This window comes from Coturnix japonica, chromosome 2 (genome assembly GCF_001577835.2).
Source record: "Coturnix japonica isolate 7356 chromosome 2, Coturnix japonica 2.1, whole genome shotgun sequence".
Taxonomy (NCBI): domain Eukaryota; kingdom Metazoa; phylum Chordata; class Aves; order Galliformes; family Phasianidae; genus Coturnix; species Coturnix japonica.
In genome coordinates this window covers 128,195,065-128,221,296 of record NC_029517.1, presented here as the reverse complement: position 1 = coordinate 128,221,296, position 26,232 = coordinate 128,195,065, and the positions used below count along the sequence as shown (strand labels likewise).

Below are 26,232 nucleotides of genomic sequence, written 5' to 3'. Positions count from 1 at the left end.
CAATACGGTTTTATTACGAGGAGTGCGTTTCGCACAAGCTGTTTGCTTTACAGAATTAAATAAAGGCAGACAAAGGACAGTCGATACGATTGTTTTGCCTTCTTGCATTTAAATGCTCTATCCTAGGCAGTTCAATAGCAAGACGGGAGAGAGTACTGCTCTATCTAAATGGTTTGCACGGAGAAATTCACCTTTGAGGAAAAGCTCACAGGAGCACCAAAATCGAGGGGTTACTTCTCTGTAGGCCAGCAATGCATTCAGACCGGTGCCTTCATCTCAGCAGCCGACTGTGATTGATTGCTTTTGAGGATTAGGTTGACTGAGGAAATCTCAGCCAAAAAAAATTGTTTCCAAGCTGGAATGGCCAAGCAGTGGCCAAGCTTTGATTTTACTGCCAACGCAGAATTTGAAGAGTGAAACCATATTTGTGGCTGTGGCTGAAAGAGCTTCTGGGAGTCATATTGAACCCGTGCCATGAATTTATGAACTAGAAACGTTTTTCAGTGCACAGAAAAGAGGACGTCTCAGACTAGCGTTTGCCTTGGGGAGGGGTTGAGAACGGTCTTGTCTTTGGGCAGAGCCTGCAATGGGGCAGGTGCCTCTTCAGAGCAATTAAAAATAAAGGCATCTGGTGCCTCCCTTGTCATGATGACAGCGCATTGCACTTTTGTGGAGGGACATTAGGAGCCACTTCAAGTGCCAGCAAGTGCCTTGTTGGTTGCGCTGATGCATTCTTGCACTGCTTGGTCTCCCTGTTAGGAGTATATAAAGTTAAATGAGCAGAAAGGTTAATGCGTTCAGTTCCTGTCTTTGAGAGCTGTGAGCACAGAAGGGTTAAAGCATCCCAAAGCATGGAGAATGGGCTGTGATATCATCACCTTAAAATCTTGAGAACCCCGCTCAGATCTGTAGATAACGCACAAGCCCCTCAGTTCTAAAGTCTTCTCATTGTTAATATTCTAGTGCACATTGATGTTCTCTCTCACCCACAGCTCTGCCCCACCACTATACTTTGTACAGTGATAAGGTGAAGTCAGATGGAGGCACTATAAAATATATTTTGTTTGTGGCTGATAACGCTACAGGAAAGTAGAGGTAAATTCTGAAATATTGATTTGGCATTCAGAGACCTGTAATTGGTCGTTTTGAGAGCCTTTAACTTGAGAAAATGAACATTGTATGACAGGCATTTATACTGTACAATCATACTCTCCTATTGCTGTTGCAGAGAAGCCAGCAGTTCTCTGCAAGAAACCTTTTGCTGCTGCCAGTCTGCTGGCGATGCAGTGATGAGATAGAGTCCCAGGGGTCAAGCTCCCATATTGTGCCTGATATAGGGCCACAGGGTGCAGGATAAGAGCTGTTGTGGACCATTTCCTGAGAGCTTGACCCCACATCTAGGCACCACTTCAGCAACTGGCTTTGTTCTGAGCACAAAAAGAAGGGGGGTGATACTTAACATCAGCACATGGAGTGTGTGATCTGGGAGTGTGTGATCTGGCAGAGGAGTGCTCTCTGCTGACATCCCTCGTAAACATTCATGAGATGAGTAAAAATGAAGCATTACCTGCAGCTGAATGAAATGGAAGCTAATGCAAAGGTGGCTGGGGGAGTATAAATGGACTTTTCTCTCAGAAGGGCGGGTGATTGGTGACCCAGGCTTTCAGGACACTATTTGATACAGTTTGATAACTGATTGTGGTCTGTAGAAATTATCTTGTTGCTCAAAAGCTCCCAGTTCTTACTGTCTCAGTAATGTGCTGTTGGGACAGGTAGAAAGGACTGCTTTCCAAAAATAAACGGATGTTATGCAATAAGCTTAGTTACGTTAATAACTAAAAGACAGATGTACTACTTACTATCAGCTTTAAAATCCAAGCAAGCAGTCATACTGACGATTATGGATTTTTTTTCCCCTGCTCTTACATAGGGAAACGTGTGGGGAATGACAGAACTCACTATTTAGCATTCTACTTTTGGTTCTAAGTAGCAACTTGATAAATGATGCCAGATCGTGGTACATGCTGCTCACAGCTTTTCTGCTGACTTTGGGCTTTGAACCAGGTCTAAGAAGCCACATCAGGAATCATGCTCTGGTCCTCTGCTCTAAGCAGGGTGAGATTCTCGCTGGACGTGCTTCTGAAGTTGTCAGTGAAGTGAATGGAATAGATACGGATAGAAAGTACCCATCTTTAGTCTGTTACTTCCTATTTTTTCTGCCCTGATTATGTTGAATATAGAAAGTGTTCTCCACCTAATGTGCAGTATTATAAGCATGAGAGATCTTAAAATACATCCTGAACTTTAAAAAGGGAGCGCTGGATTAAACAGCTGGTGAAAATCATTTAGAAAGCTCATCCGCTTCTACTTGGACTTGGAGCAGGCCCAAGATACAATCACAAGTCCAATAGTGAAAAAATATCTGTGTTTGTTGTTAGTTGATAAATCCTTCCCCTGTACTCTGGGTTATTCACACACTCTGCCTGTGTTAGGCAGTTAGTTTGGTGTCTAAACTAGGAGGCTGGTAAATCAGAGGGCGAGGGGAGCCAGCGGACAGGGAGCCCTGGTATGAGAGTTGCTCAGCAGAAGAGTTTGATATTACAAGTGTGAATTCAACATTTGAGATGAATCATGGAATCATAGAATCATTTGAATTGGTCACGTAAATGTCATCTAGTTGAACTCTCCTGCAACAAACAGACACCTACACCTAGATCAGGTTGCTCAGAGCCCAGTCCAGCCTTACCTTGATTGTCTCCAGAGACAGAGCTATCCGCTGCCTCTTTGGGTAACCTGTTCCAGTGCTTGCTGTAATAAAATCATTCCTTATAGTCTAAATCTCCCCTTTTCGAGTCTGAAACCCTTTCCCTTTGTCCTGTCGCAAACAGACCCTGCTGAAGAGTCTGACCTTTCTAATCTGACACACCTTAACTGCAGAGGATACCTGCTGGTTTATATTAGCAGTCTATGTGTTTCAATATGTGTATATATGTATAAAATCCACACAAACTGGGTTTCTCTTGTGAGCTGTGACTAAACTCTTGTAGGCAGCACAGACAAGGAAGTTGTGAAAGTCAAAGCCCACAGCCAGGCAGCACCAACCATACACAGTACTGCTACTAATACTCTTCTAGGACATCTAGGCTTGGCTCTGGATGACTTTGTTTCCAGTACAAACATTTTTTTCTCATTCTCTCTCCTTGCTTTTGAACAGATGGCACTGAAGGACTTTTACCTTTTTCCCCATGCTTTTTAGGCTTCTGACCATTCAGTCCTATGCTAGCAAGCTTGCTTCTCCAGAAACCAATCTGTTATAGGGCTTCCAATAAATAACCCCTTCTCCTGCCTCAGGCAGCCCCCCTTACCCTGCTCAGTCCTGAAGGAGACATAGGGATGAAGCAGATGCCCACCCTGTTGTGCTGTGGCACATGCAGCCCAGGCTAAATGGGTGATGGCAAAGCCAGCTGAAGCAACACAGTGTTCCCTTCATCAAGCTGTTCTCACCTGGCATCTTAGAGCTGACCATATTGGCAGGGGCCATTGTGTTGTTTTTTTTTCTCCCATTCTTGTCTTGTTTGTTTAATGGTAAATTAGAGCAGGCAGGCATGCCATCTATTAGGCTACAAACACTGCTGAGTATTTTGGCTTTGTGCTAAATAATTGTGCGTTTTATTGCTATTTACACATTCATTTTCCTAGGCAATAAAATGCAGGCTGCAGTCCCTGGTACTTTTTCTGTTCCCTGTATGTATCGTGATGGCCACATAGGCTTAAGCATCATCATGAAGCCTACTGCCATAAATTCAGCTGTTATTTGAGCAGGTTTAACATTTATTTATAATTAATGTCAGGGACCTTACATAGTAATGCCAATTATTGATTTTTTTCTCTTTCTTTAAGGAAAAGAAATTAATTTTTTCCTTAATACTACCATAGCAACTCAGTCAAGTTGCAGTGACTAATCTTGTCCAGGGTTGTGGGAGAAAAGACTCTTGGAAGCTGGTGATAAAGTTACAAAAGCAACTTGTGAACCCTTAGCGCTGGAATCAGTAAAGGCTGGCAGTATTGCATTGGGAGGTAGTAATCAAAATGAGGATCTCTGATGGTGAGTGTCAGTGCAGTCTGGTGGCAGTGGGTTTAGATGTCCTATGGCAGGATATGTCCCAGACTCCTGATAATTTAGCATTTGCTAGGCTTGACTGTACGTAGGACTTTCTTTTGAGGGTTGGATGCAGCTCTTGCATGCACTGCAGTGAAATACAGTTGAAATGGAGAGGCACACATGCACAAAGCTGCATATTGAGACCAAAGAAACATTGAAATCATAGAATGGCCTGGGCTGAAAAGGACCATATTGATCATCTAGTTTCAACCCACCTGAAATGTACTGTATCACCAACCACCAGACCAGGCTGCCCAGAGCCACATCCAGCCAGGCCTTAAATGCCTCCAGGGATGGGGCATCTACAGTGTCTCTGGGCAACCTATTCCAGTGCTTCACCGCCCTCTGTGTGAATCATCTGGTACAACTTGTCAGCCCAACCCCACCATGTCATGTCTCAGTGTCACATCAACACGTTTCAACACCTCCAAGGACAGTGACTCCACCACCTCCCTGAGCAGCCTGTTACAATGCCTGACCACTCCTTTTGAGAGAAATTTTTTCCTAATATCCTACCTGAACCTCCTGTGACACAACTTAAAACCATTACCTCTTCTATCATCAGCTACCTAGCTGCCACAAACAGCAAATTAACTGGCTGCAGCGAGTGCACAGGCCAAAGTTACTTGTTAGTCATCATGCAGCTGATTAATGCCACTCAGGTTTTGTGATCTTCTAGGTACACATTTTCATTATTTTTTCGTTCTGTCCAGGACTGTTAGGGTTCTTCTCTTTTTGCTTGTTCTTCAGGAAGACAGCCCTACTGTAATTTCTGAGTTGGCATGGTACCTTTGCACTCATTTAAAGGTGCCTGGCCAACATGGAAGTAATGGGCAGCACCCTTTGAGCCACAGGCTTTGCTCATCAGGGCAAGGCAGTCTGGAGATAGGACTTTGTGTGAATTCAGTCAGCCATGTATTATGGGCAGGCATCACCTGTAGGAACCTCACCCTCTTACATTACTGACAGGTGCCTAGGCAGCAAATTCCTCCCTGTGGGCTCAGTTGGGGCTGCAAAAGCTTATTTATCCCTTTTGCTGTGACAGTGACAAATGTGCAAGTTAACTCCATGTTTTCTTTTAAAGCTGTTTCTAAAAGCCTTGCGGAGCGCAGGGATGAAGAAAGTACCTGCAATAGCAGCCAGGAGAGAAAGGGAGTTGGATTCCAATTCCTCTCTGTTCAGTATTTTGCTTTGAAGAGGATTTTATCCCAGTTAGAGGTTGCTGTGGTTCAGCCTAGAAGGAATTGTCTGTGGGTAGATTGTGTGTAACTCCATGCATCCTTGCATGCAGCAGCATGTCCCACCTAAGGGTTAACTCCAGCTGTAAGCTGTCAGCATGGCTGTAAGCTCGCTCTCAGACCCTTCCTGCTCCGAGCTAATCCCGACAAATCCTCTTTCCTTATGCATTCTCCTCTTTGCTCCTCAACCATGGGGTAGAAAGAAGGTGGAGCTAAAGGAAAGTTATGGAAACATGCTTTGGCTGTTTTGTTAACATGCATGAAAACAAAATAAATCTCCCTCCAGGTAAAGCAGTCCCTGATATCCCTATGGGCTACATACATTTGGCTGTGTCCTTCCCAGTTGGCTGCCTGGCTCAGGCATCCCAGGACTTTTCCTACAGTTATCAATATAATGTCATGTCCTGTGAATGAGGCAAGGGATCCGAAGCTGATCCCTCTGCATAACTGTGGGGGCTGCAGTGTAGATTCAGATTGCTGCTCAACAGGACCATAGAATCATAGAATCATTAGAGTTTGAAGAGACCTTTAAAAGTCATCTAGTCTGACTCCCCTGCAATGAACAGGGACACCTACAGAGCACCTACTGTGCTCTGAGCAGATTGTTCAGAGCCCCGTTTAGCCTGACCTTGAATGTCTCCAGAGTAGGAACATCCATCACCTCTCTGGGAAACCACCCTTATCATAAAAAATTGTTTATCTATATCCAATCTAGTTCTCCCCTGTTTTATATTGAAATCATTTCTCCTTGTCCTGTCACAACTGATCCTATTAAATGATCTGGCCCCTTCTTTCTTATAGCTTTTCTTAGATACCGAAAGGCTGCTCTCAGGTCTCCCTGGAGCCTTCTCTTCTCCAGGATGAACAGCCATAGTTCTCTCAGCCTTTCCTCATAGGTGAGGTGCTCCATCCCTTGGATCATTATGATCATTTTTGTGGCCCGCCTATAGGTGCACTTCAACGGGTCCACATCTCTACTGAGGACTGCACATCTGTTCACAGTACCCCAGGTGAGGTCTCACCAGTGCAGAGTAGAGTGTCAGGATCACCTCCCTTGATCTGGCCACACTTCTTTTGCTGAGAAAAAAATAGCCTGGAATGGCAGAACAAGTTAGACAAATATCTCACAAGATGTCACTGGCTGGTCCCGCCTTCACACCTCACCCAGCTGAGCCTCCTTCGTTCCAATGAACGAATGTCCAGAACCAAAGCCAGACTGTCTGCATTCCGGCCAAATCAAAGGGCCAGCCAGGAACCGCACCTCACTGTGAGACTGTGAGGGCTGAAACATCCTCCTCAGCTGCTTTTCTGGATGGTGGAAGTGACTGAATTTATCTGTAAAACTCAGGTGAGGTAATATGAAGGTAATTGCCTTCATATTCCATGTGCTGTCACCATGAGCCCTGGTGCTGTCTGTCTCCCACACTTCCTTTGCTGTTTCTCATAAAGTTCAGCAATGCGCCAAATCTGCCGTGCATGTAAATCAGAGCAGGGTTGATGAAATTAAGTAAGAAGCAGAGGAGGCAAGAAAATGAGAATTTCTGTCAGTTTTAAGTTTGGAAATGTCTGTGGAGTGGTGATGCTGATCTCTAAAAAAGAGGTTTTTTAAACAAACAGTTGGGACCCGCAGGTATTTACTGTTTGGATGAGAACAGCCCAGTGGCAATAACTGCCTGTTGCTGGATGAAGCTGTATGTTGTGAAGCTTCTGGGCTTCTCGACCCTTCTTAGACCAGTGTAGGAACAGCAGTGCCCTTGAGCCAATGCTATGTTTCCTGCATAAAGCATCACTGATCAGTTCTCCTCTGGGAATTTATAAGGATTGTTTCTGGGATCATTTATTCTGGAGACAAGGAGACTCTGAGGGTAACTTAACACTCTCTACAGCTCCCTGAAAGGAGGTTGTGGAGAGTTGGGGCTTGGCCTCTTCTACATAACAGTAATAAAGAAAAAGGTGATGGCCTCAAGTTGTGCCAGTGGAGTTTCAGGTTGGCATTATGGAGAACTTGTTCTCAGAAACAGTGGTGAGGCATTGGCATAGGCTTCCTAAGGAGGTGCTGGTGTCACCATCCCTGGAGGTGTTCAAGAAACCTGCAGATGTGTCACTGAGGGGACATGGTTTAGTGGGAATGGTGAGGATGGGTAGGTGGTTGGATGAGATGATCTAAGTGGTCTTTTCCAATCTTTGTGATACTGTGATTCTATAAATTCTGTTTGCAGTGACTTCCTTCTTACATTTGAGTGAGAAAGGCATCTTAAAGAAAAAAGATATTAAAAACTTACCATACCTATTTAAAACCAAGCCAAGCCAAGCAGAATGGTGTGCTTTCATGTATTCACAGTATATAAAATTCCTGGCTATCCTTGAGACATTTTAATTAAAGGTGAAATGACTTTTCTTTTTCCTTAGCTTAATTGAGGCCACACAAATAAAGATCCTGTAGCTCCCACTTGCAAAGCAAACTTATTGACTTGAATTGATTGCTCATTTAAAAGCAAACCCAAAGCCCCAGGCCACTGCTGTGGTTGCAGAGACCCTTATTTTCCCTTACTTTTTAGTGCTGTGCCCATTAAAACTTGCCTGGAGCTTTATTGCTAGATGAAGTGGTGACATTTTTGTAAGTCCCGTTTTCAATGACACTTTTCATGTGAGTGAGAGCAAGAGTCCTAAGACCCCATATTGACTGCAGTAGCCTTTCCTGGTCTGAAACAGACATCCTTCTTCAGGAGGACAAGATAGCTTTCTATTTATGTAGGAAACTTTTTTGCACAGTAGCAGTATTTATGTGCATTGCTAAGTAGCTTCCATGTTGCATCCCAGATGGAGCTTGCTTTTAAGCCTTTCTTTAGGTGATGCTCATGCATTCGCAGCTTCTGGAAGCTACTCAGGTTTGACACTTTTAGAATCATAGAATCATTAAGGTTAAGATAGACCTCTAAGATCATCTAGTCCAACTGTCCACCAATGCTGCCCAGTAAACCATGCTCCTTCGTACTGTAAATACACATTTCTTGAATACCTCCAGGGACAGTGACCAGTTGCTCAAAGCCCCATCCAGTCTGGGATGTGGCATGGAGCAGGATGTGGCTGGCAGCCCCACATAGGGTGAGACGAAGGTACGGATGCTGTATGTGCAGAATGGAATTAGTGACCTTTTTCCTGTGCTAAAATTTCTGCTTTTTTTTTCAAACTCAGACTATAGTATGATACCATTATTTAGAGTTCAGAATTTTAGTATTAAATAAATGAAAATTTTCCCTGCTAATTATTTCTTCATGGGACATACTTTGTATTTCTCTTTGAACCAGGAAGCCCTTAAATATTTTAGGAGTGCTGGTACCTAGCTACCTTAGTTCTCTCTCTTTTTATGTTTCAACCATCCGACTAAGATAAGTGGAAAGGATGCCATAGTTTTGTGCTCATTTTTGTGTATTTCTCCGGGATGCAATTATCAGCATCCACATACTTCAGTATTAACATTTTTAATGCACTTCAGGATGCCCAGTCAAGCTGCCGTATCTGCAGTTCTGATGTATGCAAATCCATTTTGCATGCAGCTCTTGACATATTTTCATATGCAGGATTACGGAAAGCCTTTTCTGTGCCACTCTGATGTATGCTAATCTTTGTTTCCCTACAAACACTTAAAAAGTCCAGACAAAAAGACAGATTCTTTTTGCTGAAATACTGCTGTTTTCTCTATCCAGGCTGGCGCACAATTCAGAGCAAAGCTTCCACTCACAGAACATCATAGGTGCTTATTCAGATTGCCTGCTCTGGGCATCTGCTTCTACCTAACAGGTATTAGAGACAGTCTGAGATCTGGCAGTCCTCTGGACAAAAGGCAGCCTGAGTCATTCTAATGTAGGGCAAAAGGGGAGATTATTGTGCACAGAGGCTGGATGATGTGTGAGCACAGTGTGCTTGGATCCAAATAGGTCAAGTGCTCCTCTTATGGGTGTATAAATGATCGATCATTTTAAAAGACCTGCGTAATGGCTTTGTAATTCTGGCTTGTAGCGCGGTGTATTAATTACCACTTGCATTACTTATCTCTGTTATGTATATATTTTAATGTATTATTTATTGATTCCTTAGAAATTTCCTGTGACTTCCAGTCTCTCAGAGGCACGCACAGTAAATGGAAAAATGGACATTTTAATTTGTACGTTCTGTGTCTTGCATAGGCTGACAAGTCCAGACTGCACAAATGCTAAAACCCCTCTAGATTTTATTGTGGGCTGTCCAACACCTATGCCTTCACTAAGCTGAATTCTAATCCCACGTTAATGAAGGAGCAAATCCCTGTGGTGCTATTAAACCTTCTCCAGCATGAGTGCAGCATGTCCGATGAATAAATGTTTAATGCAGAGCTGCACTGGTTGGTATCGTTGATTCTAAGAGGCTGCTGGTTTGACAAGGAGCCCTCAGCATGCATGCAATGAGTTAATGACCCTGCCGTGCCAAATACTGTTCAGTATTACTTGCAGGCAGAAATTCCATGGGCCTGGAAACTTATTTCCTAGGCTTGGGGGATTATTGACATTATCATTATTATCTAACCTTCCTCTGGATTTGGAATTACAGTGCTATGAGGCAATCTGCAGCATGTTAATCACACTTAGTATCAGAAATCAAGATTCCTCACAATATATTCCTTGCAGCATCTTCCACATGAACAACTGTATTTGGACCCACCCTTCATTTCCCTTGATTTTAACCCAGAAACAGCCTGGTGACTGTTTGGGAACTAGATGCTCATAGACAAACTAGCAAAGTGTGTGTTGTCAATCTGATTGAATTCTACCTTTAGTTTAGAGTGTTCCATAATCTGAAGTAATCCTATATCCTCTCCTGTAATCCTATAAAACTGAAACTAATGCATGTACAGGAATTCTCTTCTACAATATTTTTAACTTGCCTCTATTTCTATTACTGCGGTTGCCACCATTGATTTGTCTTTTTGGACTTGGATTACCTGAAAGTAGCGTTCTTACTGGCTCTGGAGAACTGGTGCAAGATTCTTATATATATATACAGTCAGATTGATAAATAGTGAAACCAAAAAGAAAATGTGAAAATTTCTTCGCTCTTATCCTACCAGGAGTGAAAATAGAGCTAGAGGTTTTCATTTCAAATGTCAAAGGTTCTTCTCTTTTTTTTGAAAGTTTCTTGAAACAGAAAATCAAGATGGAAAATCATTTTGTCTTCAAAATGTTTCAGTTTTGGCAAACTGATTAGCTTCACCCCCAAAGGAAGGAAGGAAGGAAGGGAAGGAGGAAAGGAGGGAAGAGAGAAAGATAAGCAAACTGTTCTTGAAAAGCTCCATGTCTAGGATTGTTCCTATCATGAGCTCTTGAAGAATTACACTTGGTGGAAGCACACGTGAGTGTCCTTAAAATCCCTTTGACATCTCCTGATCTCCCAAGCAAAAGCCAGCAAAGCTTGATCTCTGATTAAATACCACCTAATGGCATGGGAAAGATTTCAGAGTACAGAAGCATTCTGCCCACTGTGGTCTCTATGACATCAAAGTGTGACAAAGGTGTCAAACAGCAGTTTTTGATTTGTCCAGTCCTCTGGTTGGATGTTTTTAAGAACTATTACAAGTTGAACATTTCATAGAGACAGACATTATGAAATAATTATATGTTTGGATTTTCATTGTGAAGTTGTTGTATTTGTTGCCTCAGCTTTGGGCTCTTAGTGTGCCAGCCTCTATAAAGACAGCACCAGAATCCGAACCCAGCCTATTGGTGTGTATTGCCCCACTGCAGAATAGCCTTCCTAGTCCAGCAGGTTAATCCTGAGCCTGTCCAGCATTGCAGACTGCAAGATGAGAAAGGAAAAGAATATTTTAAGAGTTCCTAGTGGTGCATTTTCTATTTAAAACATAAGGTGTGTATATGTGAAAGGAAACTGGGAATATATGAAAGAAAATGAGGTACCACAAGGGAAGCAGAGGTACTGTTTTTGAGTCCTATGACTCAAAATGGGTGTGGAAAGGAGTAAGGCTCCCCATCCAAAGATCACTTCTTAGTGAGAGAATGTTGCTTTCTGCAGGATGTTATTCCCCCTCTGGTTTCCAACACAACCCAGGTGAGACCTGGGAGCCTCCCACCTCACCCTTGGCCATAATCGCTGCTGCTCACAGTGTGGCAGGATGGCTTTTGCTCTGGTGCTTTCCTTTTGTTTTAAAGATGCTTAAGCTGAGGGTTGGGTCAAAGGAATGTCTCAGCAGTGCAGTTGCCTGTAGGGTAGAATTAATTGCCCAGCTCAGTGGTCGCTCTCAATTTATCCCATGGAAAAGATACTCGGGCTGATTTGATCCTGCTTTTACCTTCACAGTTGCAGTCACCTCTCTGGTTTCCAGTAATAACTGGGACCTAAGGGGATGTCAGCCTTAGACAGCTGAGGTTCATGTGGTGTTTATCAAAAAGATGACAGGTTGATGGGATCCTGTGATGATTTTGTAGCATCAGCATCTTTTTCTTTTATTGGGATCAGCTGAGAGAGCAAACACTTCAGATTACAGCGTGTGTTTTCCTGAGCTGTTTCTGATTTAGAGTCCAATTCAAGCTCTGCTGCTCAGAGCAGACTGTTTCAGACCCATTCCTGGCTCACCAGCTCCCTACTTCCTTTGTCCCTAAAAAGGTTTCATTTGAGTGTCTGCCTTTCTCTGCTCAGTTCCCAAGATAACCTCTGCCATAAATACAATAGATAGGGAAGAGCTGAGATGTTGTCCAGCCCTTCCCTCAAGAACTGCAGCAGAGATTCCACTTGCAGGTACCGTAGTAACACTCCTGTTAAATATTGCTAAGATAAAGATCTATTCTGAGGTAGTAGAGTGCAACGACCCCTCCCAGATTTTTGTTAATATTGTACATATCTTGCACAAAAAGCTGTTTGCTTACTCTGACTGCCCAGACCTGCTGTGCATGTAGGCAGGGAGGGCTCTGTTAGTACCAAGGAGATCTCTTATCTGCCTGGGCAGCCCAAGTGTAACAGATAAGACACAGGTAATAATTTTTCTCAGATCACTAGCACCTAAATGCCGTGCATTTACGCTCCATAAACCACCTCCAGTTTTTCTCCTATTCATTGTGATGGATGAAACAGTGCCCAAGGGCTGGCTACATATTCAAGAAACGTGGAGGAGTTGCTGTCTTGAAGTTTGAGTAAAGCAAATTTTTCTTGTAGCTTAAATGTTACCTAATGTGTAATTTTACTTTTTGTTTTCATTTGATTTTTTTTGTATTTTGTTTTGTTTTCATATAGGCAGTGTTGATAAGATCAGTTGGAGTTACTTGAGCATTTTAACAAATCTGAGCAGTATTATCAACGCATTAGACTGACTTTGGTATTGTGATCCTTTTTGACAGCAGCGGTCAAACAGGCTTGTTCCTCACGGTGCTGTCAGATATGTGGCAGGGGAGTTACAGATCATTCTCTTACTGATTAAAACACAGGTGGGACTTGGAGCTGCTGTTCAGTACACACGGGACAGGAGCACCTGTGTCACCCCTATCAGGATGGGCAAGAACTTCCACTTAACTCTGAGAAACAAAACACAGTTTGATGTTAATTAACTTGTGGACGGAAAAGACCAAGCTCATGGAATCATAAGAGTAGTTTGGTTGGAAGAGATTCTTCGATCTAAACCAACCCCCTGTCATGGTCAGGATTATCTCTCACTATACCACATTGCCCAAAGCCCCATCCAACCTGACTTTGAGTACTTCCAGAGACGGGGCATCCACAGCTTCTCTTGATAGTCTCACCACCCACATATGCCAGCTGATGCTTTTCCAAAATAGCATCCTGGGGGGCTTTTGGTGGCAGAGGCAGTGACACCTGTGTTGCTGGAGCATGGGCAGCATCCCCTGGTGTTTGCATCCTTCGTGTGATCCTTGGTTCCTTCTGAGAGTGATCACCTGGAGGTGATGGAGATGGCCCAGAGGTCTTGCATGGGCTCCCAGCATTGTCTGCATAAGGGAGATTCACGTTTAACTCTGAGGAGTTGTCAGACTGTCTTGTAATCTCTCAATCCATCTCACATAGCAAAAGCCTCATGCTCAAAGGTCTTTGGCAAGGTGTCAGACCAGTGAAGTGTTTCTAAATGTCAGCCAGCTGCTAGCAGTGGGAAGGAGCCAGCGATGAGCTGGGGCAGGGCAGTCAGGCCCGTGATTTAGAATAACACAGTCCCATTCACTGAGCCTTTCCAGGATTTAGCACAGAACTGAGGTGGAAAATTACATGTGTTTTTCCAGGGACAAGCTAAAACATTTGGGACCTTCATTTGTACAGTAAAGCAAGATTTCGTTTTGCCTCTTTGTGGTGCCTCCCAGGACAGGGCTCTGAGACCCAAGGTTAGAAAAGTAGTTACTCAGGAGGAGTATGAATAGGAAAAAGTCCTAAAACAACAGGAAATGTGCTTGAGGAAATGCAGCTTGTGTTGCAAAAGGCTTGACAACAATATAGCTGTCAGTAGCTTAGCTGGAAAAATAACTCAGGTTTGGGTTTTTTGCAGGGAGGGTAATTGGAGCTGTGCTCCTGAAAATGGGCATGTGCTGTTGTGCTGCAGTCTTTCTAATACAGAGGAGTGACCTGAAATAAAACTGCAGCAATTCACTACTCCTTGGCACCTTCATTTCCCAGCCATGCAGTACTAGGGCTTGTACAAAGGTGCTGTGCAATGGTTACCCTCATGAGAGTGCTGAAGCAAGTCACCTTGTCCCTCAGCACCTCATGTGGGGTGACGCAGACCAGAGAAGATCAGGATGTGGTTTGTGAATGCAAAGCACCTCGAGACCTTTGAGCCATTCAAAGTCTGCGTGGGAAGCTGGAAATGCCACTGTACAAGGATGCTGCTTCTTGTTGCTTTTGTGCTGTTCTCACCAGTGTGCTGCGTATGGAAAATTGACTCAGGGTATCTCTTCTTCTTAGTCATTATTTCACGTTTTCATCTGCCCTCATGCCCCTGTGCTTGAGGAAATAGGCTTTGATTGAAGGTCTTAGGAGTATCTTTATATTAGCCTATTGCACAAATATGATTTTACCCACATTCCAAGTTGGCAAAATCTTTAGATTTTGCAGGACAAATACGGTCTACCGTAGGAGGAAATAAATGGTGTTGCTTTTCCTTCTTTCTAGAATACAAGAGAGCATTGCACACAGTCAATTGCAGTGGATTAGTCCCAGGATATTTTATTTCAGTTCATAAAACTTAAACAGAGGACTAAGCTATGCCCTCCTTTATGACCGTGGAGTCACACTGGAACCACTCCTTCACTTAGAACCCACCACGAAGGAACCTGCCTCACTTTTGATCTTGCCTGAGAAATGCGATTTTGCATATTCTCTGCATTGTATGCCACTGTGTAGTGTGAGTTTGCTGCAGAATTAAGTTACATGAGGACAAGGGTATACGTAGGAAGCAGGAGGCAGTAGGAAGGAAGCAGGAGAAATCCAGACTGCAGATAAGACCTTAAGCACTCAGTAGCTTAGATAGCTTAACCTGCTGCCAACAGACAAAGCTAGGCATAGGTACACTGCAGTTCAACCCTATTAAACTGTCAGTGCATCATAGCTGAGCAGGGCTGGGCACATTATTTAAACCTTCACATCTTAAGTTCCCAGGAATTGTTCCTTGGTCCAATGCCAAAATAACCTGTTTGCAGATACGTGAATGTCAAGGTCATGGTGAGTTGTGTTGATAAAACCGTGTCTGGTTGCACACTCCTTTTCTGCAATAACTTCAACTGACTAGTGCAAATGGCATAGAGAGGTGAAAGAACAACTCTAGAAGGGGGGTTGTAGTCACTAGCCCTGTGTGCCAGGCCTCATGTCAGCAGCAAACGTAGGGCTGCTACTTTAGCATTTCCCCACTCTTCTAGCACAGTGCATGGTCTCAGATGCAGTAGAATCCTCAGTGAAAGGAAGAAAGAAAATCCTGGTCACTGGGTTGGATGTAACTTGTGTTAAAAGCAGAAAAAAAATGGGCCTCATCCAAGTCACAGCAAAGCTGATGAAAACTTTTTCTATTCATTTCAGCATGCCTTTTCCTCAGGCCCTAAATCATATTTATAGTCCCGAGAGCTTTTCTGTCAGGATGTATTTATATATATCTTTTCCTATTCTGGGTGCCCATAGGAAACACAAGCATTCCTAAGAAAACGGAAATAGCGAGAATTAAAATAGAGTGCGTGGTGTGCGTTTCCACACTGGAAAAGGGCCATGGGAGTTCTGCTGCTTTCTCACCTTTGCCCCTTGCTATAGCAGGTGGTATGACTGCAGTTTGGAGTCACTGCAGTTCACTGCATAAACACAGCGTATTTTTTTTAGTTCTAAATGTAAGTTTAAGCATAGATCAGTTTTTAAAAAAAATCTTAGTGAAATAGTTGTTTATTCTTGAGGCTGCAATTGTGTTCTTTTCTGAACAATACTCCATTTTATAGGCGTTTCCAAGGAGGGTCCCCTCCCTCCTCCACTTAAAAATAGCTGAAAAACAGAGACTGTGTTGACAAACAGCGACTTGACTCAACATTAACAGCAGGAGTTCAACCCGACAACATCGCAGCTTTTGAATTATGTAGCCTGTAAATGGAGAATCAATTTGCTTCTGGGACTTGGCACTGCTTGGGGAGGTTGTGGGCTGTGTTTTTGTTTAGACTAGCAACTGCATCCATACCAGAAAATCAAACACATTTGGGACCGCTCACTGGCACAGAGACCAACTGGTGTGTACAGGGCTGTTAAAATCCCATTCTTGCTCTCCAAGGCATTGGTGACCTCACCCCCAGTGCCTTTTGGAATGTGAATCCCAAACTGTACCCAGGGAGGTCTCTGGTTAGCACCAAATCTCACCACAGGTCCCTTCAAAATGTTCATTTTAGAGACAGGCACATAGAATTACTCTCTACAGTGTAATTCACTGCCTGAGCATCCTGGGTTAATAAAGCCTTTCGTTATCCAGGTTGACCTGCTTGTCAGCCTTGGTTGCATTTGTTTGGTCCAGGCAGCAAATAAATCTCAGGGCATTTGGCAAGCAGCGACTCACTGGGTGGCATGCACTGCCCATCACGGAGGAGAAACTTGGAGCAGAGCAGGGGTTCACAACCATGATCGGAGCTCCTGCTTTCAGGTTTGGCTTTACAGAACTCAGTAAATACTTAAACAACAACTCTGAAAAATTGTTGTACCTATGTCCAGCCCTTTGGAAGAGCAGTTTGGCCTTGAGGGCCTCCTTGCAGATCCCCATGTGAAGAGGCAGCAGCCTCCTTCCTTTGTTTGGAGGAGCCTCGGCTCAGGGGTTGAAATGGGAGGGATCCTACAGAGAGTAGTTTAATACGGGAATTTCTGACAGATAGCAGTTGCTGTTTTGCTCTTTCTTTTCTGGCTGGATGCCTGAAGCTAAGTCCATGAGACTTTGTTTGCCCAGCTATTGCTTTTTCACAAACTGCATGTATTCTAATGCAGATTCTAATGCAGTGGTTTTTTTTAGTCAAGAGAATGTTCATTAAGCAATGGCACTTTAGAGGCCTTTTTTTTGCAAAGATCCAAATTTTAAAAACCACAAGACATTTTCTTCCCACGAAACAGTGGTGCTGTGGGAGGAAGGGATCCATTTTTCAGCTTTTAAAGACTTGGTGCTTGTTTAAATCTCCTCTCTGGGTTGCTCAGCAGCCCCCACTCCCTGCCTCTTTGCCTGTCTGGGATCTCAGGGGAACCTTTGAGATCAAAAGCTGGCCGTACCTAGCCTGCCTTGGCAGTAAGAGGGAAAATAACAATAATCCATGCAAAACAAAGGCCATTTGTCCTTTAACTTCCTGCATCTGTCCCAGAACATATGAGCTGTTCTTGCTTAGCTTTCTCCGAACTACAAATCCAGCCCTAATACTTAGGAAATGAAGCTTGTTGGGGGAGAAAGAGAAGGGAGCCAGTTTCTCTTCCTTCTTGTCCTTCCCTCCTGTGTCTGGTGCTTTTTGTTCAGCTGGATCGCGTTATGCATACTTGGTGTATCTGGTGGCTATCAAGGTCAGCCTAAGGGAGTAAGGTGTTTCATTGCTATTCAAATGACTGAACTGTAATTCAAACAAGGCAGGAGAGCTGTGACTGACTCAGTATAAAGGGGACTCAGCGTTCACAGGTCGATGTTCTGCCCTTTCGGAAATTTCAGCCGGAAACTCCTTGGTATGCATGTAGGGCAGCTTAAGTCATAGCTGGTGCTGTGTTGAGGGCTCAGAAGTTTTGGGATGGGCAGCAAAAAGCATGGAAACTCTGACATTTGTTTTTCTTTCTTTTTCTGTGTGTGCGTCTCCAGGCTGCAGACAGCTGTATATGGCTTAAATGGACATCAAAGTACATTTCTCTGCTGGAATATACACTCCCGGATGATCTGATTCTTGGTGAACTATCTACGAGGAAAGAAAGAACCAAGCTCTGCTTTCTACACTTTGGGTCCTGCACAGAAAACCTGGAATGTGGAAGGATGAGGACCTGTCTTTGTTGAAGCCATAGTGGGAGAGACTTCCAAGCACCGTGAGGGGAGGAAAAAAAATACCCAGTTTTGCCTTTTTTTAAAGCCTGTCTGGGGAAGACGAATCTTCTTCCCCCATGGACGGAGGTACTGCAGTCAGTAGGTGCAGCCTAGGCCCCAGGTGGTGACCAGCCCTGAGAGGGCCAGCAGCAGCCTGTCCTTGTTGCCTTAGCTTCCCCCCACGTCGTGCTCCACCAGCAGCAAGATGGTCACCATCAGGAAAAGGAACTTGAAGGTCTTCACATTTGCCTTTGTGCTTGTCACGGTGACGTCTTTCCTGCTGAACTACAAGCACCAGGTAACCATGATCACTTGGGATCCTAAACATATCATCACTCAGTTTTCTGAGCACATCCGAAGGCTCATCAATTTTCCTCGGAGGCCGTGCAGCTGTAGCACCTGTATTTCCGAGCTGGGACATTCCCTCTGGTTCGACCAGAGGTTTAACTCAACTATGCAACCTTTCCTGACCTCACAAAATGCCTTGATCCCAGAGGACAGCTACAGGTGGTGGCTGGTAAGTGGAAGGCGTGATGGAGGGGAGGAGGGCTACCCTTGGTGTGTTGAGATTTAGGGCCTCAGGGGATGCCGAGCAGATAGTGGGAGGTAATTCCTACTGGATATATTTGTGGTCCTGGCTGACGAGGCAGTCAGAACTGGGAGAAAATGAGTGTTTTTGCTGATGTTTACCACACAGAGACTTGTTGCATATGTTGTTTGTTGCAAGTTAGGAAAATGGCTTTGGAGCATGTCCACGGGAGGACCACAAAAGTGATCCAAAGGTTGGAACACCTTCCCTACATGGACAGGCTAAGAGAGCTGGGGCTGTTCAGCCTCGAAAAGAGAAGGCTCCAGGGAGACCAGAGGGCAGCTTTTTGATATCTGAAGGGGGCTGTAAGACAGAAGGGGACAGATTCTTTAACAGGATTTGTTGTGACAGGGCAAGGGGAAATGGTGTCAAACTAAAAGAGGGGTGGTTTTGAATAGATATAAGGAAAAGGTTTTTACAGTAAAGGTGGTGGAGCACTGGCATATGTTGCCCTGAGGTGTGGTGGATGCCCCATTCCTAGAAACACTCAATATCAGGCTGGATGGGGCTCTGAGCAACCTGATTTATCTGTAACAGGTGTCCCTGTTCAGTGCACAAGGGTTGGACTAGATGACCTTTAAAGGTCCCTTCCAACTCAAATGATTCTATGAAATACCCTAGCAGATCTAGGGATTTGCAAATCTCAGTATTACCTTTTCCTCCCTTCTTGTTGTAAGGACAAGAATTTGCAGTGTGGTTTATTATGCCTCAGGTGGTAAAAAAAGGCCTTTTACCTTTTTGTTGAGGCAGCAAAACAAACTTGTTGGGAAGTGTGAAATTCGCTTGGGGCTCTCCTGACTGTAAGGCATGTAAATAATTAGCAGGATTAAACAGAAAATGATTCATTCCAGGTGCATAAGCACGGGCTGCATTGTTGCTGGTGACGTAAAACAGGTCTGCGAGGCACACAGGTACATAGTGGGTCACAGGGAGGGAGCAGCCTGTATGTGTCCTTGGGACTGGGTGGTGCAAAGAACTGGATCTCAGCATCATAAAAGCTAGTGGATATTTTGTTCCAGAAGCACAAGAGGGAAGAAGGTGTTTCCTGAAGGTTTGTCTAATTGAAGCCCCTTTTGTGTTTTCTTGAAACGAGATCTTGCGTTAAACGAGTTGCTGATGGCCCCTGCTGCCCAGCTGCTAAAGCACAGGTTCTGGCTGGTTTCATGATGAGTTGCTTCCCCTTCCTTTTCTGACAGAGAAAAAAAAATAGTTTCACAGAGCTTTTCTTTGAACACACAACTGCCTACAACTTGGTCTCCTGTGCACAGCCCTTAATGTGAAAATAAGGTGGACATTCATGCGCATGTTGAGGGGGTTCAGGTCTCAGAAGAGGTGTCAGGTGCTGTAGAAACAAGGCTGGATCTGATTTATCACTTCTCACTCCATTGCCTGTTGTATTTTCTGGTGGAAAAGAGCTGCCAGTAAACTGCAATGTTTAACTGTTACATAAAATATATCCTCATTTTATGAAAAAGCCCACTTTGGGGCTGTTAGCCTCATATTCCAGCTCTTTCATCCTTTCATCTGCCCTTTTGCCATGACAGCTGTTTTCAGTCACTCATGTATTTTCTTGCTGCCCTCATATGCTTTTCCTTCTGGTCCCCCTATTTCTCAGCTGGGTTGTGCCAGATCCATTAAAAGGGAAGATGACAAGCTGAAGTTCTGCACTCAGACCCAGCTTTGATTTAAACATGAGACTTGAATGCATTCTCTCTTTAAAATAAAAGTTAAAAAAAAGGAAGAAAACCTGGGACTTTCAGTACTAAATGTCTGATTCTCCTTCTTGTAGTGAAACTGAAAAAGCACAAATATCTAACATTGATTCAACTTGAAACAGGTATTTGGAGAGGAGGGTTCTTTATTGGCTACATGGAGAGACTTTCAGGACAGCCCAAAGCTTGTTTTCTTTTTCCTTCCCCTAAATTTTCAGGTCTGTCTGACTCTATTTTTAGTGTTTTCCTTCATTTTTAAAATTCAGGTCAAGTTCAAAGGGAATACACTATTTCAGAACACAAAATCAAAGTATCTTTTTCTTGGACGGAAGATCTCTACACTTCCTCCACCAGTCAGAACTTCAACCAGAACATGTGAAATGATTTGGTGCCACCCAAAACTGCTTTGTTTAGAGGAAATCAGCCACACACTGAGACCACTTGCCCTCATCTAATGGTAAATAGTGAAGGAGCCCTGCAGCTCCTGGTTGCAACCAATTTGAGGAGCCCTTTCTGAGACAGTCTGAGTTGTTTCTACAGCTGGTGTATCCCAGGTGCATCCTGGATCAGCCCTTTTTCTGCTGTTCAGTTCTAGTATCGTTTTTCAAGTTTATTTAGTGATTTCTGCCAGTCTTAAAGAAAACAGTGCTCGTGACCACATTTTGTGGTTGCTTGCTTTGCTAAGTCAGTGATTGGTGACTTTTTACTATATTTGTACTTAAAAGATGAAGCACGAGGAGATCTGAAATAGCTAGTTGTTACTTCAGCTTCATTTCAAGGCAGAAATGCTTACAGGACAGACTCAGACAGTGTGATGCTTTCATTACCCTGTAATTGAGAGGAGGGTGACTTTGCTGGGATTCTTGTATAAGGCTGTGTCTGTGGTATAATGGGAAGACAAATGTGATATGAGCTAAATACATGTGGAGCCCTTGCTGGAGAGGTTGCTCTGTCAAGCTTAGCCCATCCTCCCTTCTTATTAACCCTGCTGCTAAAGTTATGAATGGGATGCATTAAAAAGAACGTGGCCAGCAGGTCAAGGGAGGTGATCCAGCCCCTCTACTCTGCCTGGTAAGGCCTCATCTGGAGTAATGTGTCCAGTTCTGGGCACCCCAGTACAAAAAAGACAGGGATCTCTTGGAAAGAGTCCAGCAGAGGGCCAATAAAATGGTGAAGGGCCTGGAGCATCTCCCCTATGAGGAAAGGCTAAACGAACTGAGTCTGTTTAGCCTTGAGAAAAGAAGACCGAGAGGGGACCTGATCCAGGTCTATAAATATCTGAAGTGTGGGGGCAAAGTGGTGAGGCCAGACTCTTTTCAGCAGTGTGTGGAGACAGGACGAGGGGAAATGGCCAGAAACTGGAGCATAGGAAGTTCCGCATGAATGTTCACAATAACTTCTTTATGGTGAGGGTGACGGAGCACTGGAACAGGCTGCCCTGGGGGGGTTGTGGAGTCTCCTTCTCTGGAGATATTCAAGTCCCGCTTGGACAACAAACTGTTTGACCTTGTGTAGGGAACCTGCTTTGGCAGGGGGGTTGAACTCGTTGATCTCTGGAGGTCCCTTCCAACCCCTAAGATTCTGTGATTCTGTGTGAATAGGGGTTATTCAGCCAAACGATGACGTGGCGTGGCGTGTCTCTCCACTTCTAGCAGAGTCATAACTGATTTCAGAGCCTAATGACAAGGATTTGAGGTGAAGTGACGTGTGAGGCCAAAGGACACGATGATTTCACTTGCTTGCAGCTCTTTGCATGGTTACCAATGTCCTTCGTGGTGTGTTTGTAGAATATGCAACTGGCTTGGTGGGATGTGGCCTTTTGGAGGGAAATACTCTTGCTATGTGTGAAGGTCTTAAAATCTGCCTGGTTGTGTCTGTGTTTACAGAAACAAGGAACTTCTTTGTATGGCTGTTACTTGCTTTTCATTTGCTTAAATCCACCAAGGAGATAAACCCTCCTTTGATTTAGTTTGTCCTTCTCCTCTCCTCTCCTCTCCTCTCCTCTCCTCTCCTCTCCTCTCCTCTCCTCTCGTCTCTCTCTCCTCTCCATCTCCTTCCTCTCCATGGTGGTCTCTGGTCTTTTTGTCCATCTGCCTTTACTCATCTTGCATTTCAGGGACTGTCAGAGTCTCAGTGTTTGGAAGTTGTCACCTTATGCCATGTGCAGCATTTCTTCCTATTTTCCATCCCACTTTCCTGAGCAACAGACTCACTTTCAAGTTTTCCATTGTTCTTTGAAGCAAGTGCCATAGACAATCCCACTGAATTCACTAACCCACATACAGGATACTGGGGCAATAAATACATGCTGTAACATGGCATAGCATTTATTTATAGGTCTCTTGTTTTGTTCTGAAAGTTTTCCTTCATTGTTTTTAGTGGTCAGAGAGTATAAAAAATGCAAGATTGGAACTTGCTGTTCTTAATTCCAAATAACTCCACTCAATCTATAATAAGTAAAATCAGGTTCAGAGTTTCCTGGCACATCGTTCATAAACTTCCACATTATCAAGTTTTATCTTGAGTCTTATCATATTGGAGGGGTTTGTTTTCTTTTTTTTCCTTTTTTTTTTTTTTTTCTTTTAAGAAAGCTCAGCTCTTGGGCATGTTTGATTAGCATATCTAAAAGAAAATGTTAGCTTTTAGGCCTCGTGGTTGTAAGAAGAAGCGTAATGTATGGCTTAAAGACTTGCTCACTAGACCGTGAATAAAAGGGCATCCCTGCCACATGCACGTGGAAGCTGCTCTTATTTTTAAGGCATTATCTTGGCACCTGAGTCATGCATTTTGAATGCTCTTTGTAGAAAATTTATCCAAACACTTTGATCACAAGAAATCTTTAAAACTGGGACACTGTCTGTGATGCTTGAAATGCAGTACCAAGGGTTCAGCGCCTTGAAGGTGGCGTATTCCCTTCAGAAGGTAGAGCCTAATGGAGTCCCAGTGGCTGTACATTCTTGGTGTAACCTGGTGTCATCCTGCTTGGGTTCAGACCAGCCTTGGACATACTGAGAGAAAGAATGTTGTGTTTCCTCATGCCCCCACCAGTACTCTCTTTTGTGTCCAGCTGGGCTGCACCACCAAGTTCACCTATGGTGAAGATAGTTGGATTTGAAAGTGCTTTGAACCTGCAGTCCCTCTGAACTCCAGGCTCAGTTCTGCTGAACTGCAAGCTTCCTGAAGCCAGAAACATGGGCACACAGAGCTGGCAGAGGTAGGATCTTTGTGCTCTTGTGGAGGTGGCTCATACCAGCCGTGGAAACTGGAAATCATACAATTTGGCATGCACACATTACTGTGTGCTATTTACATAAAAAATGCACATTACATTTATATTTGAAAATGTATATTTTATGACAGACACAAATCATTACACAAAGCCAGCCCAAACCCTTGAAAGGCCCTATATTCTCCCCTTAAATCTTTTTGATGCATAGTAATTACAGGACATTAAGTATAACAATAATAATGTCGTATTTTCCAGACTGAGGAGACATTTTAAAAATTGATGGTCTCCTTTTAACCTTTCCTTTGGTCTGCAAAATGGAGATTACCTGCATTTGCCCCATCAGGCTGTTGCTAGGATTAATCTTTGTACAATGTCTTATGACTGGGATGTGCTGTCTGAGTGTTAATGCCTCCAAACTGCTGCAGCAAGGCAATTAGTAGCTGTGCAAAAGAGGTTCTCATGGGGCTTAAGTCTCTGTCTTTTAAAGACAATTTTAAAAAAGAAAAAGCACTGAAAAAACAGTATTTCTTCCCTTGGCTGCCTGGCAGTGTTCTTGCCTTTTGCCTTTTGCTGCCAGGCCCACACCTACGGCTTTCCACCACTTACTTAGTTGTGTCCTGACCCAGGCTTGACACATTTGCATCTACATTCAGGCTAAGCAGAATATTTTCTACATGCTTATATACTGGGATTTTGAAGGTGTGTCTAATATAATGCAGTGCCAAACTTAGAGTCAGGGAACCATTAAGGTTGGAAAAGCCCACTAAGATCACCCTGTCTAACCACTGACCTATCCCCACCATGCCCACTAAATCATGTCACTAAGTGATGTATCTACATGGTTCTTGAAGACTTCTAGGGATGTAATTCAACCACCTCCCTGGGCAGTTTGTTGCAATTAATTACTGCTCTTTTGGAGAATAATTTTTTCCTAATATCCAGGACCACCATGAGACTTTCCCTTCTAGACTCTTTGATTTCAGTGTCCTTGGTCCAAGCTATTAGCTCTGAGCGGCCATGGTTGAATTCACATCTTCCCCTTGCATGCCCTTAGTTAGCTTTGAGTGTTGCTTCTTAGCAATACTTGGTACCATTACTGGCGGTGTGTTGGTACCAAAGAGCCTAGGGAAACCTTCTGAGATATAAAAACAGAAATCCCCAGGTTTCTGGTCTCTCATTCTTGGGGAGCTAGAGATAGAGTGTTTTGCAATCTACAGATATTTGATATATGGACACAAGTCAGGTTAAGACTCCTTTTGGACTTGGGCAAGAGATTAAACTGCACCGTTAGATAAGGCTGTTGATTGCAAAGACTTTGGGGAAAACCAGTGGCTTCACCAAGGACACACGGTTCAGGTATTCCAATGTATTTAAACTTGTTTCCAGCATCTACGTCCATACCCATATCCCTGGCACATGCCTACAGCACTGGAGGGAAAATCACATCCCAGCAGAGCTCCAAGTGGACACTGTGCTGCCTTCTGCACTGCCAGGGTTTACATGGCTCTGCTTCTCATGACAGGGATAGACTTAACGCTCCTCACTGTTATTCATTTATGGGAAATGCCAAACTGGTCGTAGATATATTTGGTGTGGGAAAGTGAACCATAATCGGCTTGTAACGATAAAGCTATTAAAACAGACATTTTCAAGAAGTCAAATAAACATTGTGAAATAGGGAACTTGGCTGCATATTATGTCTGAAGTTTTACAAGAGATATGCCTTGGAGTTAACCATCTTTATTGCATGTTCTACTTTGTACTGCTGCAAAGTCACAGGCTAACCAATTCTGATTGAAGATTAGTCCTTAGTCCAATCAGATAATCACTGAGGATATGAAAGCAGCACTTTTAATGAGGGACTGGTGTTTTCCTGAATGGTTGTTCAGCACAAAGTCCTCCTCCTATTTAAGGCCTTTGCAGTCTGTGAAGCCAGTACTGGTCACTGCTGAAGAAATTCTGTGTAACTGAGAGATTTTAGGACAATGGTATCTTGCCTTCTGGCTGGGTTTGGTGACCATGTTTTAATTTAACTGCAGTGCAGCTAGTAGTGACCGATAACAGCGTAACAGAAAGACACTTCAGATCTTAGTTATGTGCAAATTGAGGTGCCTGTCCATAATGCTTGATATCACCTTCATGCACAAATAAAAGTAAGTGCTACTGTTTGTTTCCTTTACTGATGCTATCATTCTGTCTGAAAAGATAATTTAACATAAAAAGAAGGCTCAGGTGCTTAGGATTTTCTGAAAATTACCTTCTCTATCTGAATTTTGTTGGGCAAAATCAGTTCAAGAATAGATTTTTGTTTTCCTTAGAATGATTATGTTCTTTAAAATGTTTTGAAGCAATGTTTGGTGGTTTTCTCTTTCTTTTCTTAAAGGCATTTAAAGTCAGTTCAGTCTTTATAGAAAGAGGAGTATGCAAATAGTGTGTACACGTGTGTTCAAATAACTCAAAACAAGTTCCTTCTTAAAAATGGGATTTTTCTGCCTGATACTGCATTCTGTGGCAAGCTGTGAAAAGCCCTCATTTATTTTGAAGGCTGCAGGATTAGGCTAACATTAAGTAGTTTGCTTGTAGGCCAATTAGTTTTGAAAATGAGGTCAGACTGGATTCATAAAGAACACACAGGTTTAGGTATGTGAGTATATGTTTGTAACATCACACACAAAAGTTTAGGAGAAAATGGCTATTTGTACTTAAACTGCCTACAGAATAATGACATGGGGTAAAAATAACAGTGCTTGTCTGTGCATTCTAA

General features: G+C 43.5%; 1 protein-coding gene across 6 annotated transcripts in view; it reads left to right on the top strand.

Moving 5' to 3' along the window:
• The window catches only part of ST3GAL1 (ST3 beta-galactoside alpha-2,3-sialyltransferase 1), a 66,819-nt gene that overhangs the window by 24,401 nt on the left and 16,186 nt on the right, over positions 1 to 26,232 (top strand). For 3 of the 6 annotated variants that reach the window (XM_015856354.2, XM_015856350.2, XM_015856352.2), the window contains exon 2: positions 17,723 to 18,455. In XM_015856354.2, the coding sequence (XP_015711840.1) occupies positions 18,144 to 18,455 (312 nt within the window). In that variant the 5' untranslated portion in view covers positions 17,723 to 18,143. Of the gene's footprint in view, positions 1 to 16,524; positions 16,544 to 17,417; positions 17,437 to 17,480; positions 17,593 to 17,722; positions 18,456 to 26,232 lie in introns of those variants that run through there. The other 3 variants (XM_015856353.2, XM_032442910.1, XM_015856351.2) reach the window with 3 other exon arrangements.